The sequence below is a fragment of the Cynocephalus volans genome, chromosome 8 (genome assembly GCF_027409185.1).
Source record: "Cynocephalus volans isolate mCynVol1 chromosome 8, mCynVol1.pri, whole genome shotgun sequence".
In the NCBI taxonomy this organism is placed as follows: domain Eukaryota; kingdom Metazoa; phylum Chordata; class Mammalia; order Dermoptera; family Cynocephalidae; genus Cynocephalus; species Cynocephalus volans.
The window spans coordinates 20546296-20560195 of record NC_084467.1 but is presented as its reverse complement, the minus strand read 5'-3'; the positions used below and the strand labels follow the sequence as shown (position 1 = coordinate 20560195).

Genomic DNA, 13900 nt, shown 5'->3' with positions numbered 1-13900 from the left:
GAAAAGAAAATTGGGCCAGATGACTTTTTTATAGAAAAGAAACCATGGTCTCATATTACAGATTGAAAAAATTGCACCCTCTTTGTACATTTAATATACATCATTCTGAATCTGAGATGCATACTCAGCTTAACGAAATAGAAAGATAAATGAAAAAAAGTTATCTCAGGCAATACATGTTCTTCTCGTGTACAAAGCAAATACAGTAAGATAGTGAGCATTTTAGAGAACTTGAAATGTTGAAACTACTATAAATCAATTATCTTTTCCTCAGCAATAGCTTCTATTTCAGAAAGTATCATTTAATAGATAAGTCTGAAAAATACATTGTTTCAAACTTTATATCCTCTATTTTAAGCTCATGAAGCACTACAGAACTACTCACAGAGCTACCAAAGCAGCAATGTAGAACTGTCAGAATATTTTTTGTTGTTGAAACTCACTTTATTAAAAAACAAAACAAAACTGTCATGAACAATAAATTACAATCATTTCCCCCCTTTTATAAATTCTTCATAAAATATATTTGACAATTTTAAAAGAAAATTTCAAAAGTTTCTTTCATTTTTGAAGTGCTGATGACTTATTTTTTGACCATTTTGTCATGCTGGTGAATTATTTTGTAGCTGCTACAATAGTTTGATTGATAACATTTTACAATGAAAAACAACAACAACAAAGAGAAAAACAGACCAGCAGAAAGAACTATTCTGTGTGCTATTTATCTGACACTTAACACTTCATCATAATGACAAAGTATCCCTTAGCACCAAAATTCTACAGGAACCCCATATCTTTCTAAGTGACAACTAGTGCAAAATAACATCCTAGGAACTAACTGTACAACCCCATATTTTAACTGGCCACAGCTGCCTATAAATTTGTTTGAAATATTTGGTCTTTTTTTCAATTAAGACAAATTTCATAAAACACTATAAACCATGGCAAGAGACTCTATGAGGAATAATTTTTTATTGAGTACCTATTATGGGCAAGGCACTGTGCACAAATTCTTGGTAATCATCTTTTATTTCTTACTCCTGGCTGGAAAAGGCCTGTGGCTAAATGCCATTTTTTAATTGTCATTTTATCAACTAACATTTAGTGCTGTGCACACAGTAGGTACTTAATAAATACCTCTGACTGAAAGAACAAAAAAAAGACGAAGAATTTATTATCGTTTTTCTTGGTATCATAGGCTATTTTAGAATACATGGACTTATGAAAATTCCAGAAGAAACTTCCTGATCACCTCACATCCTTAATCCCAATGAAAGAAAGAATTCCACTTCACAGGTAAAATCTTTCGAAATAAATGATAATTAGTAGCTATTTTAAGTGAAGCAGGACCAAAAACTATGTACTTAGGAAACTGTGGCTCGAAGCACATAGATATTTGAAGAGTAAATGAAGCACTGGCATACCATCATCGCCTATGAATCTCTGCTGAAGTGCCACACTATTGAGGAGACATTATAATGATGCTTTTTCTTACTTCCAGTAACTTAATCCCCTTGGACAGATCTGTGTTAAACTAATTTGGTGATCCAGAGGGTCAATTACCATGAAGTTCCAGTGTATTTCCACATCTATTTCCAAAACAACTCTTATATTAGCTTGAAAGTGATGTTAAAAGTATGTGGTTTTTTTTCACTGTCAGAGGCTTTATTTCAATAAAACCTTTCAGTCCAAATTTTAAACCTCCAGATCAAGTAATATAGTCCAGAAATTTTACTTACTCCATTTTTGATAATGTTTTACTTTCTATTGTCCTTTGAACACATTTTAAGTGGGGAAAAATTATGACAGTAATATTCTGAAAGTTGTAAAAGTTCAAAAAAGCTGAGACTATGCAAACTACCAATAATTTCAATACCCTAATACTATTTTGTTTGACTTTTGACCAAAGATTCTAGTGCTTTATAAAGATTAACCTAGATGTCATATAGTCTATTTAACCTTAAAGGCTAAAGTTCCATTTTAGAAAAGCATTCTTTCCTTAGATTTTTAACTATTTGCATTTACAAGAAAACAAACTGGTGACACCCATACAGTTAAAAATCAAACTAATTTCAAGAGGAAAAATGGCCTGTTGGGTTTTGATGTAGACCATACCAAGTGATTGTATAAACTGATAACTTTTCTACTTCAAAAGTAGGTGATGCTTCAGTATTTTATCCATTTTGCCAAACTGTATAGGTATCATCTCCCATTTAAAAAAAAGGTGATCAACATTTAACAGAATCATATCAATACCATTACTGCCTCAAAATAGACAAGAGAAAACAGCATCAGTGCCAAAATGAGAGGAACTCCAGTGATTCAACAAGAGACCATATCAGGGCAGGCAATGTGAGGGCAGAGCTCATTTGGTTTCTTCAACTTTATGCTGAGGCTTAGACAAAGCCTTGAAACCAAAAATTAATATATCAAGTATTATAGTTCATATATAGCAAAGTTTTCAGAAACAGAAGGATCCTGTGTTCAGATTTATATCAGACTGTAGAAACTCAAGTGCAGACATGTCCCAATGCAGTGGTTTAACTGGTTAAATGAATACTCAGTTACCTAAAGAAGGTATGACTGAATCATCAGTGTCCTTGTCAACCTTCTACCATATGATTGCATGACTAATTTAACTCCTGCAGCACAGGGCACGGGAGAGCTCAAACCTACTTCAGCAGCTTTGGATCATTTAATTTCACCTATGTTTAATCGGATAATTTTAGACCCTCCAAAATGATGCCTTACAAAAAGCTGTATAATATTTCAAAAATAATAAAAACTTAGTATGATTTCATTAGAGGGAGGGACAGGGTAGGAACATGAGGGAAGGTTTATTTTTCATCACGGATTTCACCAGCAAATCTCAAAAACCCAAACCTACATCAAATAATTTAAACAGAAGTGGCATTTTCTTCATATGGAATGCAAAATGCACACATTCACATACTTACATATACATAAATATATACATATATGTTTCCTTTACAAAGCTTCAAAGGTTGCATTACCAGCATGCAAACCTCCTCTTCCATGGAAATTCCTAATACTGACAAGGAATGTCTAAAATACTTAGAGACATGTTTCCAGAAAACTGGGCTTTCTTCTCTTCTTGGCTCTTAAGAGAATTTTCCTGCCAAACTTCTACCAATGACCACTTAAAAAAATTTTACACCCACATTGGTAATACACATTTAAAACATACTAATAAAATGGCCAGCTTGGATTTATGAAAAATGAGGAAAAAAAACACCCCACAATAAAATCTAAACCCTTATAAGGTGTTTAGCTTTTTATGTTCTTTTTCAGCCACATGTTGCATCACTGTTAAAACAGAAGCAGCATATCATCCAAGATATTTGCAAATAATATGTGTCACGTTTCCCAGCTGCTATCTTTAAATGCAATTTGTACTAATCTGAGTTCTAGTTCAAAAGCATCTGGACGATCCTGAGGGTTTGCAGCCAGCATTTCCTTAATTAATTGTTTCATTCGCCCATTCATAGACTTTTTTTTCACAGGAATGAGAAGTTCCATTTTAGGATTTTCCAGAAGTGCCTCCCCAACAGGTACAATCTCAGTTCCTTGTTTTACATAACTCCCCAAGAGTTCCTTCTTTGTCTCTGTGTCTATGAATGTGATCCTTTCCAGCATTGCCCAGATTATAATCCCCAGAGCAAAGATGTCAGCTTTTGCTGTGTAATGTCCTTCCCACACTTCAGGAGCCATGTAGAAATCTGTCCCACATGCTGTGGAAAGGAAACACTTGTTTACACTGACAGGTTCTTCTGGGTTTTGCCCAGAGGCTGAACAAACTTTACTTAGACCAAAATCAGCCACTTTCAGTGTGGGTTCCAAGTCACTGGTATCCAACCTGCTTTGAGAAATCAGGATGTTATCAGGCTTAAGATCTCGGTGGATGATCTGGTTTTTATGCAAGAAAGCCAGGGCACTGCTCAGCTGAAGCATGAAGCTGGTGTTAGTTTTACGATTGGGTTTTCTGGACAACAGATATTCATTCATATCTCCTCCGTCACAAAAATCCATCACAAACCACAAATAATAGGCGCTTCTGGGATCAAAGGCAATTTCTCCTTTTAAAGAAGTCTCTACAAGCTACAAACAGGAAAAAAAATAGATTACAATCATCTGCACAGGTTATAGAAAAAGAATAACTGATTCAAAGTTTAAGTCAGTTTCCAGTTTTAAGTGGAAACTCCATGAATATTTTATTTGGTCAGTGATTTCATATATGCATTTTATTTTAAACCTCACTTCCTCAAACTGTCTCTCTGTCCCTAATGAATACATGCCAACTCTCCAAGCCAAGAGGTAAAAATTTATTTAAAAATACGTTTATTTTGAAAAGTGTCCAATTGGCCATATATTTTCTGCATGTGTCAATGGAGCTGAATTCTACCCACCTAGCTCATAGCTTCATGAAAAGACCAAAGTTTCAGCAGATAGACCTAGGAGACTGCCGGTTGAGGTATAAACCTCAATTAGGAAATTCTATTCAATGAAACTGCCTGAAATATACTTCTTGCTCATTGCACATAATCAACAAAACCTATGAAATCAAGAGAAAAATGATCAAGGAGCAACTAACTGTTGTAGAAATAAAGTGTTCCTATAGTCACTGATAAACACTGACATCCTAACTTCATGAACTTATACAGGCAGAATGCAAATATGTTGGCTATCTCTATCACTGCATGGCTTTTTTAAAACCAACTTATAAAAATCAAATTTGCCTTTTGATAGAAAAATTCAAGTCTGAGTTTGTATATTTCTTCTTTGATACAAACTGAAAACAGAATAAATCACTGTTTTGTTATTATCTAATTATAACTCTTCTAGTTCCTGAAATTTAAGAATATTGCTTCACTGGACACAAACTACCACTCTAAAAATACAGGTGTATAGTGCTTTAAAAGCATTTGTTGTATATGGTATCCTTTTCAGACCCATGGGTTGAATAGAAAAAGCTGAAGAGTGAATAAACTGCTAATTTTACATTTAAATCTACTTCCTCTGGTAATTTTGGTGGGCAGAAGCAAAGAACATCCCTTTATGCCATCTCTCCCCACTGCCAACAGCAGTAATTGCAATGGTCTGCAGATGTCTCTTTTGCATGTATTTTCCTTGTTGAATGTGTTTGCCAGTGAGACACAGAAAAATAAAAGAATAGAAAGGTACAGATTACACAATTATTTACCAGGTGCACTGTTACTAAACAGGTTTCTCTTCTGTCTTTACTGTCAGAAGCAAACTTCCTAAATAGCTTTGAAAAATGTAGGATCCCAGCATTTGAAGAATGGCTTAGAGTAAGGCCAGACAGTAAATATTTTAGGCTTAACAAGCCACATAAGGTCTCTGTCCCACATTCTTCTTTTCTTTTCTTTTTTTTTAACAGGTTTTAAAAAGTGTAAAAACTATTTTTGGCATCCACACCATATGAAACCAGGTCTTAGGTCTCTGGTTAAGAGCTTGGAAATACAGTAGTATCCAAATCTGCTTATTTTCACCTGTAGAGGATGTTAGCTATTGGTTCTCTTGCCTATAGTCCTTCAATGGTTTCCCTTATGAAATGGTTCTTTTAGGATGAAGTCCAGGCTCTTTAACATGGGCTATGGGACCTTGTGTGCTCTGACTCCTGCTAACCCTTCTAGTCTCATCTAAAACAACTCTCCCTGTACACCCCAGTTTTACTATCTTTTTTCTATTCTTAAAACACTTCATGCTTTTCACTTCAAGACCTTTATATGTACAGTTCTTTCTGCCTGGGAAGTTTTTCTCATTCACTTATCTAGCTTCTTCGCCCTACAAGTTTTAGTTTAAACAGTTCATAATTCTTGAAACTCAGGATTATGTTGGGTTCCCTGTTATATGCTCCTGTACCATCCTGTACGTCTCATTTATGACATTTATCACAAGTATACAGATTGGCCACTAAATTCCTATGCCTGAGACTGTGTATTCTGTTATTTGTTTTACATTTTCTTCTAGGTGAGGTTTTTAGCTATCAGAAACTGATTTAATGATTCCAACTGAGGACAAGGAAGAAGATATCTGTAAAAACATGGAGAAAAATTAAAATTTGTATAGAGAATGGAGACAACCACACATAGGGATGCTGTGGTCACGCTATAGATTTATTTTTCTTTACTAGATGTAGATATTGGTTATCTTTACTAGATGTAAATTTAGAAGAGGCACTTCCTAATTGTGCTGATGAATGTCTGGTCAACTAAATAAGTCCACAGAAAAGACAATTTTAAGAGAAGTACCTATTACTGAGTACTTCTATGTACCAAGTTTGTTTCTGCATCAACTCTAATTCTGACAACTCTTGCAGAAAGTAGAAATTATTACTATTATTTTACACATAAAGAAACAGATGCTGGGAAGAGTTGGATTAGTTATCCAATGTCATTCAGCTAGCAAAAAGTGCCACAAATCAAACACAGGTTTATCAGGCTTTAAAAGATGAAAGAGATTTACTAAACAAAAAGGTGCTTTAGATAGAAAAATCACAAAATCAAGTCTGGTAGTACTTTACATCTTAAAATCTTGAAAGACCAGCTTATGCCTAGTTACTATAATGGTTGCTGGATCTGGACTCACCATTAAGTCATATGTTCAAATGTCTTTTTGTAGTCTAAAACAGATTATGCATCTTTGTGTCTAAAACTTAATGCAAAGTTCAGCAAGGCTCTATCCACTTTTAAGAGAGAATATGGTAAAAATATTTCCAATATTTTCTATCAATGCAACTTACATAATAAGCACTTTTTTAAAAAGTAAACAATAAAATGAATACAGCCTAGAGTTATGTTTTATATTCACTGTCTTAAGTGCATATGTTCAACATCACTAACCATCAGGGAAATGCAAATCAAACCACACTGAGATAATCATCTCACCCCAGCTAGACTGGCTATTATCAAAAAGACTGAGAATAACAAATGCTGGCGAGGATGTGGAGAAAAGGAACTCTTCTACACTGTTGGTGGGGCTGTAAATTAGTACAGCCATTATGGAAAACAGTATGGAGGTTTCTCAGACAACGACAGATAGAACTGCCATATGATCCAGCAATACCACTTGAGTATATACCGAAAGGAATAGAAATCATCATGTTGAAGGGACACCTGTACTCCCATGTTCATCACAGCTCTATTTACATTAGCCAAGACATGGCACCCATCTAAATGTCCATCAATGGACGACTGGATAAGGAAAATGTGGTATATATACATGTGGAATATTATTCAGCCATCAAAAAGAATGAAATTCTGCTGTTCACAGCAACATGGATGAGCTTGGAGAAAATCATGTTAAGTGAAATAAGCCAGGCATAGAAAAAGAAATACTGCACATCCTCACTCATAAGAGGAAGAAAGGAAGGAAGGGAGGAGGGAGGGAAGGAGGGCCACAACAAAACATTGAACTTTCAGGAGAAAACAGACCTATAGTTAGTAGAGGTATGATAGGGGGAGGAGGAGGGAGGTTAGGAAGTAATTGGGTAAGGGACACGAATAATTGCAACGTGTAATGATGAACCTGCTAATAATGTTGATTTGATCATCATATACTGTACACAAATACTGATAGTCAACTCTGTATCCCATAAATATGTATAATCAATTAAGTTCTCAGGGCATAGAGTGCTAAACTGCAATATAAATTAAATTCTCAGGGCAGAGAGTGCTAAACTCCAATATAAGTTCTCAAGATTGATATTTGTTCACCATACAATGAAATCTGCAAGTTTTTAATTACACAGATTACCATGTTTGTTTTCTTTGTTGTTCCCAGTCCAAAAGCTTTTGTTGTGTTAAAAACAGACTTTAAAATGGTAAAAAAGTCTGATAGTAAATTCTGAATTTAGACACACTCAAGGAAAGTTTCATTTTCTAAGAATAACTGGCCTTAAGATATTTTGCTCTGGCCTTTAACAAGCTATGTCTTAAGTATCTTTTCTAGTCAGTGAGTATAGAGCTACTAGAGATTTTGATTTTTGACAGAAGCCAACTTTAAAAAAAACTTTTCCATTTTCCTATGTTAGTGCTTTCTCCAGGTCTACAAAAGAGTCATTTGGGAGTTAAAAGAGCACAAGCTTTAGCTGTCAGAAACTTAGGTCTAGCTCCCAATTCCACCATTTGCTAGCTAGGTGACTTTGGATAAATTCATTATCTATTGCAGGCCTCAGTTTCTTCCTTTGTAATGAAGATAATAATAGCACTTTCCTCATAGGATTGCTCTGAGCAACTGCCTTTAAAGCACTTAACACAGAGCATGGAACCAGGTAGGAACCTGAATGTTATCTATTAGCAATTTTAATAACAGTTAGGTGATAAACCACATATTTCATGAAGATTAACTAGAATTGTATGGTTAAGAAACCATATAATCCTCTAAAACAGCAAAGACTTATGTTCAAACCAGTGATTTATAAAAGAGATGCCCAATTACCTATGGGTGCTGCTACTGGTTGTGGAGTTTTCCCTTTTCTTCTGTCTTCAGTTCCAAAAAAAATTGATTTCAAAGAAGTGAACTTATTAGAGACTCTGGTCTCAAGTACTTCTCTTGCTCCTATCTTGCCCCATTCCTATGTAGACTGGCAAGTACCATGGCATAACAGGTGGCTTATGTTATTTTTAGGTATGTGCATCACAGGTTTAAATAAAACCTTGTTTTAAAGCAAACATCTACCAAATTCTTGGCAGACCACTATCTACTCCTAACTATAAAACACCTGCATTTAAAGGGAGAAGTACATCTGACCCTTTCAATTCCTCTTCTTGCTGTCCAATGCTATGTTCAAATCATTTCTATTTCCCATTCAATGACACATACCTGTAAATAAAGGGAAGAATTAGAGCCGTGGGACATCTTTTGCACCATCCCATCTTTTTGTAGGATGCATTCCTCCAAGTGAATCACATTTGGATGTTGGCTCTTGATACTGCTTAGTGCCCAGAACTCACGAAGTGCTAGTTCAACATTTTCAGGTGCGTGGCATCGAATTTTCTTCACTGCCACTCGTGCAGAAGTCTTTCTGATGACTGCTTCATACACAACACCATAACTACCTCGGCCTACCTCCCGTATTAGATCGTACTTTGGCTGGCTACTCACCATCTTCAAGGTCGAGGTTTCTGGAAAAATAAAGTGCTCTGTTGAAATTAGGTATACCTGCTGGCTTATGTTTCTTCTTATATATGATCTAGTTATCATCTGTCTTAAGGTCTGCAGTGCTTGAAGGACAGTTGATATAGCTTGGGCAAACCTAATTTTAATAATAATACTAAAAATGATAAAGCTAATACTTACATAGTACTTACCATGTATCAGGAATTGTTTCAAGCACCTTATAATATTAATTTTATCCTCACAATAATCTTATGAGGTAGGTACTATTATGGTCATTTTATAGGAAACTAAAGCATGGAGAGGTTAAGTGAAATGCCGAAGGTTAAACATCTAGTAACCGATGGACCTAGAATTTGAAAACAGGCCATCTGGTCCAGGCATCCACGATTTTAACCATTACACTATACTGCTTATATGAACTACTTGAAAACGTCGTTGTTAAAAATAAACCAAAAAATTCAGCCTTTTTATTTATTGATCATGAAAAAACAAACAAGGAAGCAAAACCCTAGCTTCGCCTTAAGGCTGACACACCCAAAACTCATAAAAACAGCAAAAACAAAAAAACCCTCACAGAATTACAAACAGCTGGCTTATGCTTAAGGAACGAAAGTGAACCAGATCACTTCTAGAACTGAAAACGTTTAGCTGTTGTTTTTATTACTTAAAAGTAAACCGCTTTATATGTTCATATTTTAATTTTGTTTTTATTTCCTTATTTCTTGTAAAATAATGAAAATAAAGTTTGTGGAAAAGAAATGTTCTTTTAAAAATAAAGTAAGCTACTTAGAATATAGCTACCTTTTTGTTGTTTATTTAGAATCAAATAGAAAGCCATGCTGTTGTTTTAACAATAGCTATTTTTTTCCCCCCAAAAGATGACCAGTAAGGGGATCTTAACCCCTGACTTGGTGGTGTCAGCGCCACACTCTCCCAAGTGAGCTAACCGGCCATCCCATATAGGGATCCGAACCCGTGGCCCTGGTGCCACCAGCACCATACTCTCCCAAGTGAGCCACGGGCTGGCCCTAACAATAGCTATTTAGTTCTGGATTATTTTTGCCAACAAAAACCATCCTACGTACATATCAAGGGGCTCTCTGACAGAGTTCTTTGGTATTCGACTTGATAAATCATTTAAAGGCAGGAGCAAAGGCCCTACACAGAAATCCTCATGTATTGAATGGAGGAAGTCTAAAGTGTACCTCCCTCACCAAAGAATTTCAAGATTCTAACGAGCTTCAGAAGCAAATTCTCATTTGTAGATTGTCCCCATGGGCAAGAAAAGTAACCTGAGATTGCATAATATTTATACAAAATATTATATTTTGTATAAATATACAATACAATTTTAAATTGGGAAACAAAAATCTACTGACCCTAGGACCTGAGAAACTGGGAACAGCTACTTTAAGTCCATAGGACAGATTTCATAAAGAAAATGACTGCTTCTGAGATTGCTTTTCGTCCCACTTACTCTAATTGGACACTCACCCTTCAAATTCCTACTGTATTTCCTAGTGTCTGATTCCCTGCCACAGAATCCTCTGCCCCAGCTACACAGCAGACATCCTTTCCTGCTCTACGTGGACCGCCAACTACTACCCATCTCAAAGTGGCTCGTGCCTTTGAAGTGGTCCCATAACCCCTCCAGTTTGGTGTAATCCCCATAGGAAAGAGCACCTTTCTGAATAAGGAGGGAGGGTGTTTATGAAATCCTTGGGACCCTGGATCAAAAGACAACACGGTGATGCAGCCTGTGCGACCTAAGTGACTTACGATGACATTTCCCGGGCGCTCCCGCCTGCCGTGCTAACCCAGCGCTCGGACGCGGGCCGGCCAGGCCGTACACCTGCTGGTGCCCGGGAGGGCCAGTCCAGGCCAGAGGTGTTGCCCGACGCGGCGGCTCAGGCCGCGCTCATTGGCCAAGTATCAGGTCCTTCCTCTCCTCGGCCGCGACCAGATGAAACCCTGAGGGGATCCTCCCGAGGCCCTTCACCCCGAAGAGCCAGTCCTGCAGCTGCCCTAACTCCTCAGGGCTGGGGGCTGGGAGCCGGGGCCTAAGGAGGTGGCCCTGGCATGAGAGGAGGCCGCAGCTGGGGCCGGTGGCCTGAGCGGCGCGGGGCCGCAGGCCTGAGGAGCGTGGGGCCTTCCCCAGGATGATTCCTCTGACAGGTCTGTGACAGGCCTCCCGGGGAGGGAGGCACATGCAGGGTTGTCGGCTCTGTAGCAGGGCCTCTCTGCCGCGGCGAAGGGCCAGATTTACCTCAGGATAGCCGCTGCCGCTTCTCCCTCTCACGGGCGCTGCAGGCCGCCATTATCGGGCAGCTCGCGCCTCCGCCGCCGCAGCCTCCACTCAGAGGCCGGCGCGCGCCCCCGTGGTGCGCGCGGACACACCCCCTTACGCCCAGCGGCCCCGCCCCCTCCGGCTTTCCGTAGCGCAAGCCGGGACGCCGAGCGCCGTTCCTGTTGGGCGCGCGCCCGGTGCTCCGCTCGCCTCCTTCCCTCGCCTGTGGCTTTGCGGAGCCCGGAGTCACGGGAGGTGTGCGCGCTCCGGAGCGCACCACTCGTGCCCCTCCCCGCAGGGGTGGCCGGACCAGGAAACGGCGAGGCCACTCCACGCCCGGGCTCGTTCGCTCAGCAGCCGCAGCGGGCGCGCACGGCCCGCGGCCCCGGGGATTGCCTGCAGCAGCGGGTCCGGGCCTGGGGGTTCGCGCGCCCGGCCGCGGCCTCCCCTCCCCCGCTCCGCCCCCCTTCGGACCTACCGAGCTGCTTGCTGGTGTGCTGGGGTCGTCGGGACGGAACGCCTGGTGCATCTTCTCCCTCGCGGGCCTGGCGTGCCTGCGGGACGCAGAGCTCTTCGGCGGGCCCGTGGGGAGGCACGGCCGGAGCTGAGAGGCCTGGCGTCCACCCCGCTGGGAGGGAGGCTGCACCTTTTGTTCGAGTCACTGAGCCATGTTTGCGGGCGGTGCAGTTGCCGAGGCGGCGGCGGCGCGGGGCTGTGTGCGATCATCTGGGAAGACGCTGTCCCCTGCCCCGCCGGCGCGGTGGTATCTCCCTTAAAGAAGCCGGCGCCTCATTGTTCCCCGGCTGCGGCCGCGGGGAGTCGGGGCGCCCTGCCCGGCGCGGGAGGGAGGGGACGGTGGCGTCCGCAGCCAGCTGCAGTGCCCACGACGCCCCGCCCGGCAGGCTCCTGGTGCTGGGTCGGTATCACCCCGGTTTCGGGAAGAGGCCACGGTCCGAGCCGGGCCGGGATCTACAGCGAAGACGGCCGTTCTTTCGGGCCGGACGGTCAGTGGGAGCCTCGGCCGCCCGAGTAGTTCGGCTGCCCCACAGTTGTCGATCAGATCCCGGCACGCAATCGGCCTGACAGCCGGCCCGCGGCTGACCGTCACTCAGAGACCAGGACCAATCGGTCGTCCAGTTAGTTACACAGATCAGTAAGCATCCGCCAGCAACGTCCATTCCTTCTTCCCCAATTTATACTGCACCATTTATTTGTCAGGTGGTGGTTCCTTCTCCCAATGCTGTGTCAGGCACGATGTACAAAGAATCCCTGTCGCTGCGCTCAGGGATCAGCCCATCTTATTTTCTATCCTCCATTTATGGACCCTCTCCAGAGAGTCTGGGATTGGATTAGGTCTTTATATAAGTGATCTCGCTTAGTCTTAACCAAACCCCATAAGGGGAGGCTTTATTACTAACCTTGTCTGTACAGGTGAGAAAACATCTCTCATTCATTTGACCGAAAGATGTCTGTTTTGGGGTGTGCCTGCCTTTAACACTCCCCTGGCTAACTGCCTCTCATCCCCCCCCCCGCGCCCCCAAATCCTCCAAACTGCTCTGTAATCTGTTCAGACTTTGTCCTGAATGCATCCATGTACAAGTCTTCAGCTGTTTGCTGGGAATACTGACGTCAGCCAAGACTTGTTTCCCACCCTCGAGAGTAGTGGGAAAATATGGAAAGCTCTGGGAATACAGCTAGCTACCTGTGATGGAATCAGGGGAGGGATGTCTCTTGGTCAGAGTAGCCTTTTGCTTTGGTTCATCGGTCATTAAATATCATAGGAACCCTTCTTCTCAAGCTGGTTGAAGAACTGAGATTTGAAATCCACCCCCACACTCCCCACATAGGCCAACTGTAATGTTTGTGAGGTGGATTTAGGTCTTGTAGAGCTTAAAGCTTAAATAATTTGGGGTGTCCTCTTTAGGAAATGGATTACAAAATGGCCCGGTCAACACATTACTAGGGTACTGGAAAAGGTCCCCGTAAGTGAGGGATTCTGAAGCTTAAGCTTCATTAGCTTAAGGATAAATCTGTCCCTGCTTATTACATTACATCACTATTTGTTTGCCCATAGGCCTTCTCCTTCAAGACCAAGAGTTCTGGGCCAGAGAGGGTCTGTGATTCATCTCTGCAGTATCCTCAATCTGATAGGGTATCAAAATACACCTGAGGCTAGCATTCTCAGACATTGTTAGTGGGAAGGCAAAATGATGTAACTGTTATCAAGGAAATTTGGCAGTATATACATCCGCATTACATACGTATTTACCCTTTGCCCCAGTAACCCTAGGTCATATCCTAGATTTCTAGGAATCTATCCTAGTGATATATTGGCAAAAATACAAGAATCTGTATGCACAAGGCTATTCATTATGTCATTAATGCATAGCAAAAGACTGGAAACTGCTCACATGTCTAATAATAAAGAACTGGTTGAATAAGTTATAGTAC

At 40.7% G+C, this 13900-nt stretch overlaps 1 protein-coding gene across 3 annotated transcripts; it reads right to left on the bottom strand.

Annotated features, from left to right (window-relative positions):
* Positions 1–582: 582 nt before the first annotated feature.
* On the bottom strand, positions 583–11992 carry PDIK1L (PDLIM1 interacting kinase 1 like). 3 transcript variants are annotated; one of them, XM_063105018.1, is made up of 3 exons: positions 11928–11992; positions 8866–9167; positions 583–4119 (listed from the first exon to the last, which is right to left on the bottom strand). In XM_063105018.1, the coding sequence occupies exons 2-3, from the start codon at positions 9148–9150 to the stop codon at positions 3379–3381; spliced, it is 1026 nt and encodes a 341-aa protein (XP_062961088.1). In that variant the 5' UTR covers positions 9151–9167; positions 11928–11992; the 3' UTR covers positions 583–3378. The 3 variants fall into 3 exon arrangements, with proteins under 3 accessions (XP_062961088.1, XP_062961087.1, XP_062961089.1); XM_063105017.1 differs by lacking the exon at positions 11928–11992 and adding an exon at positions 11429–11521; XM_063105019.1 differs by lacking the exon at positions 11928–11992 and adding an exon at positions 10942–10971.
* Positions 11993–13900: the final 1908 nt, after the last annotated feature.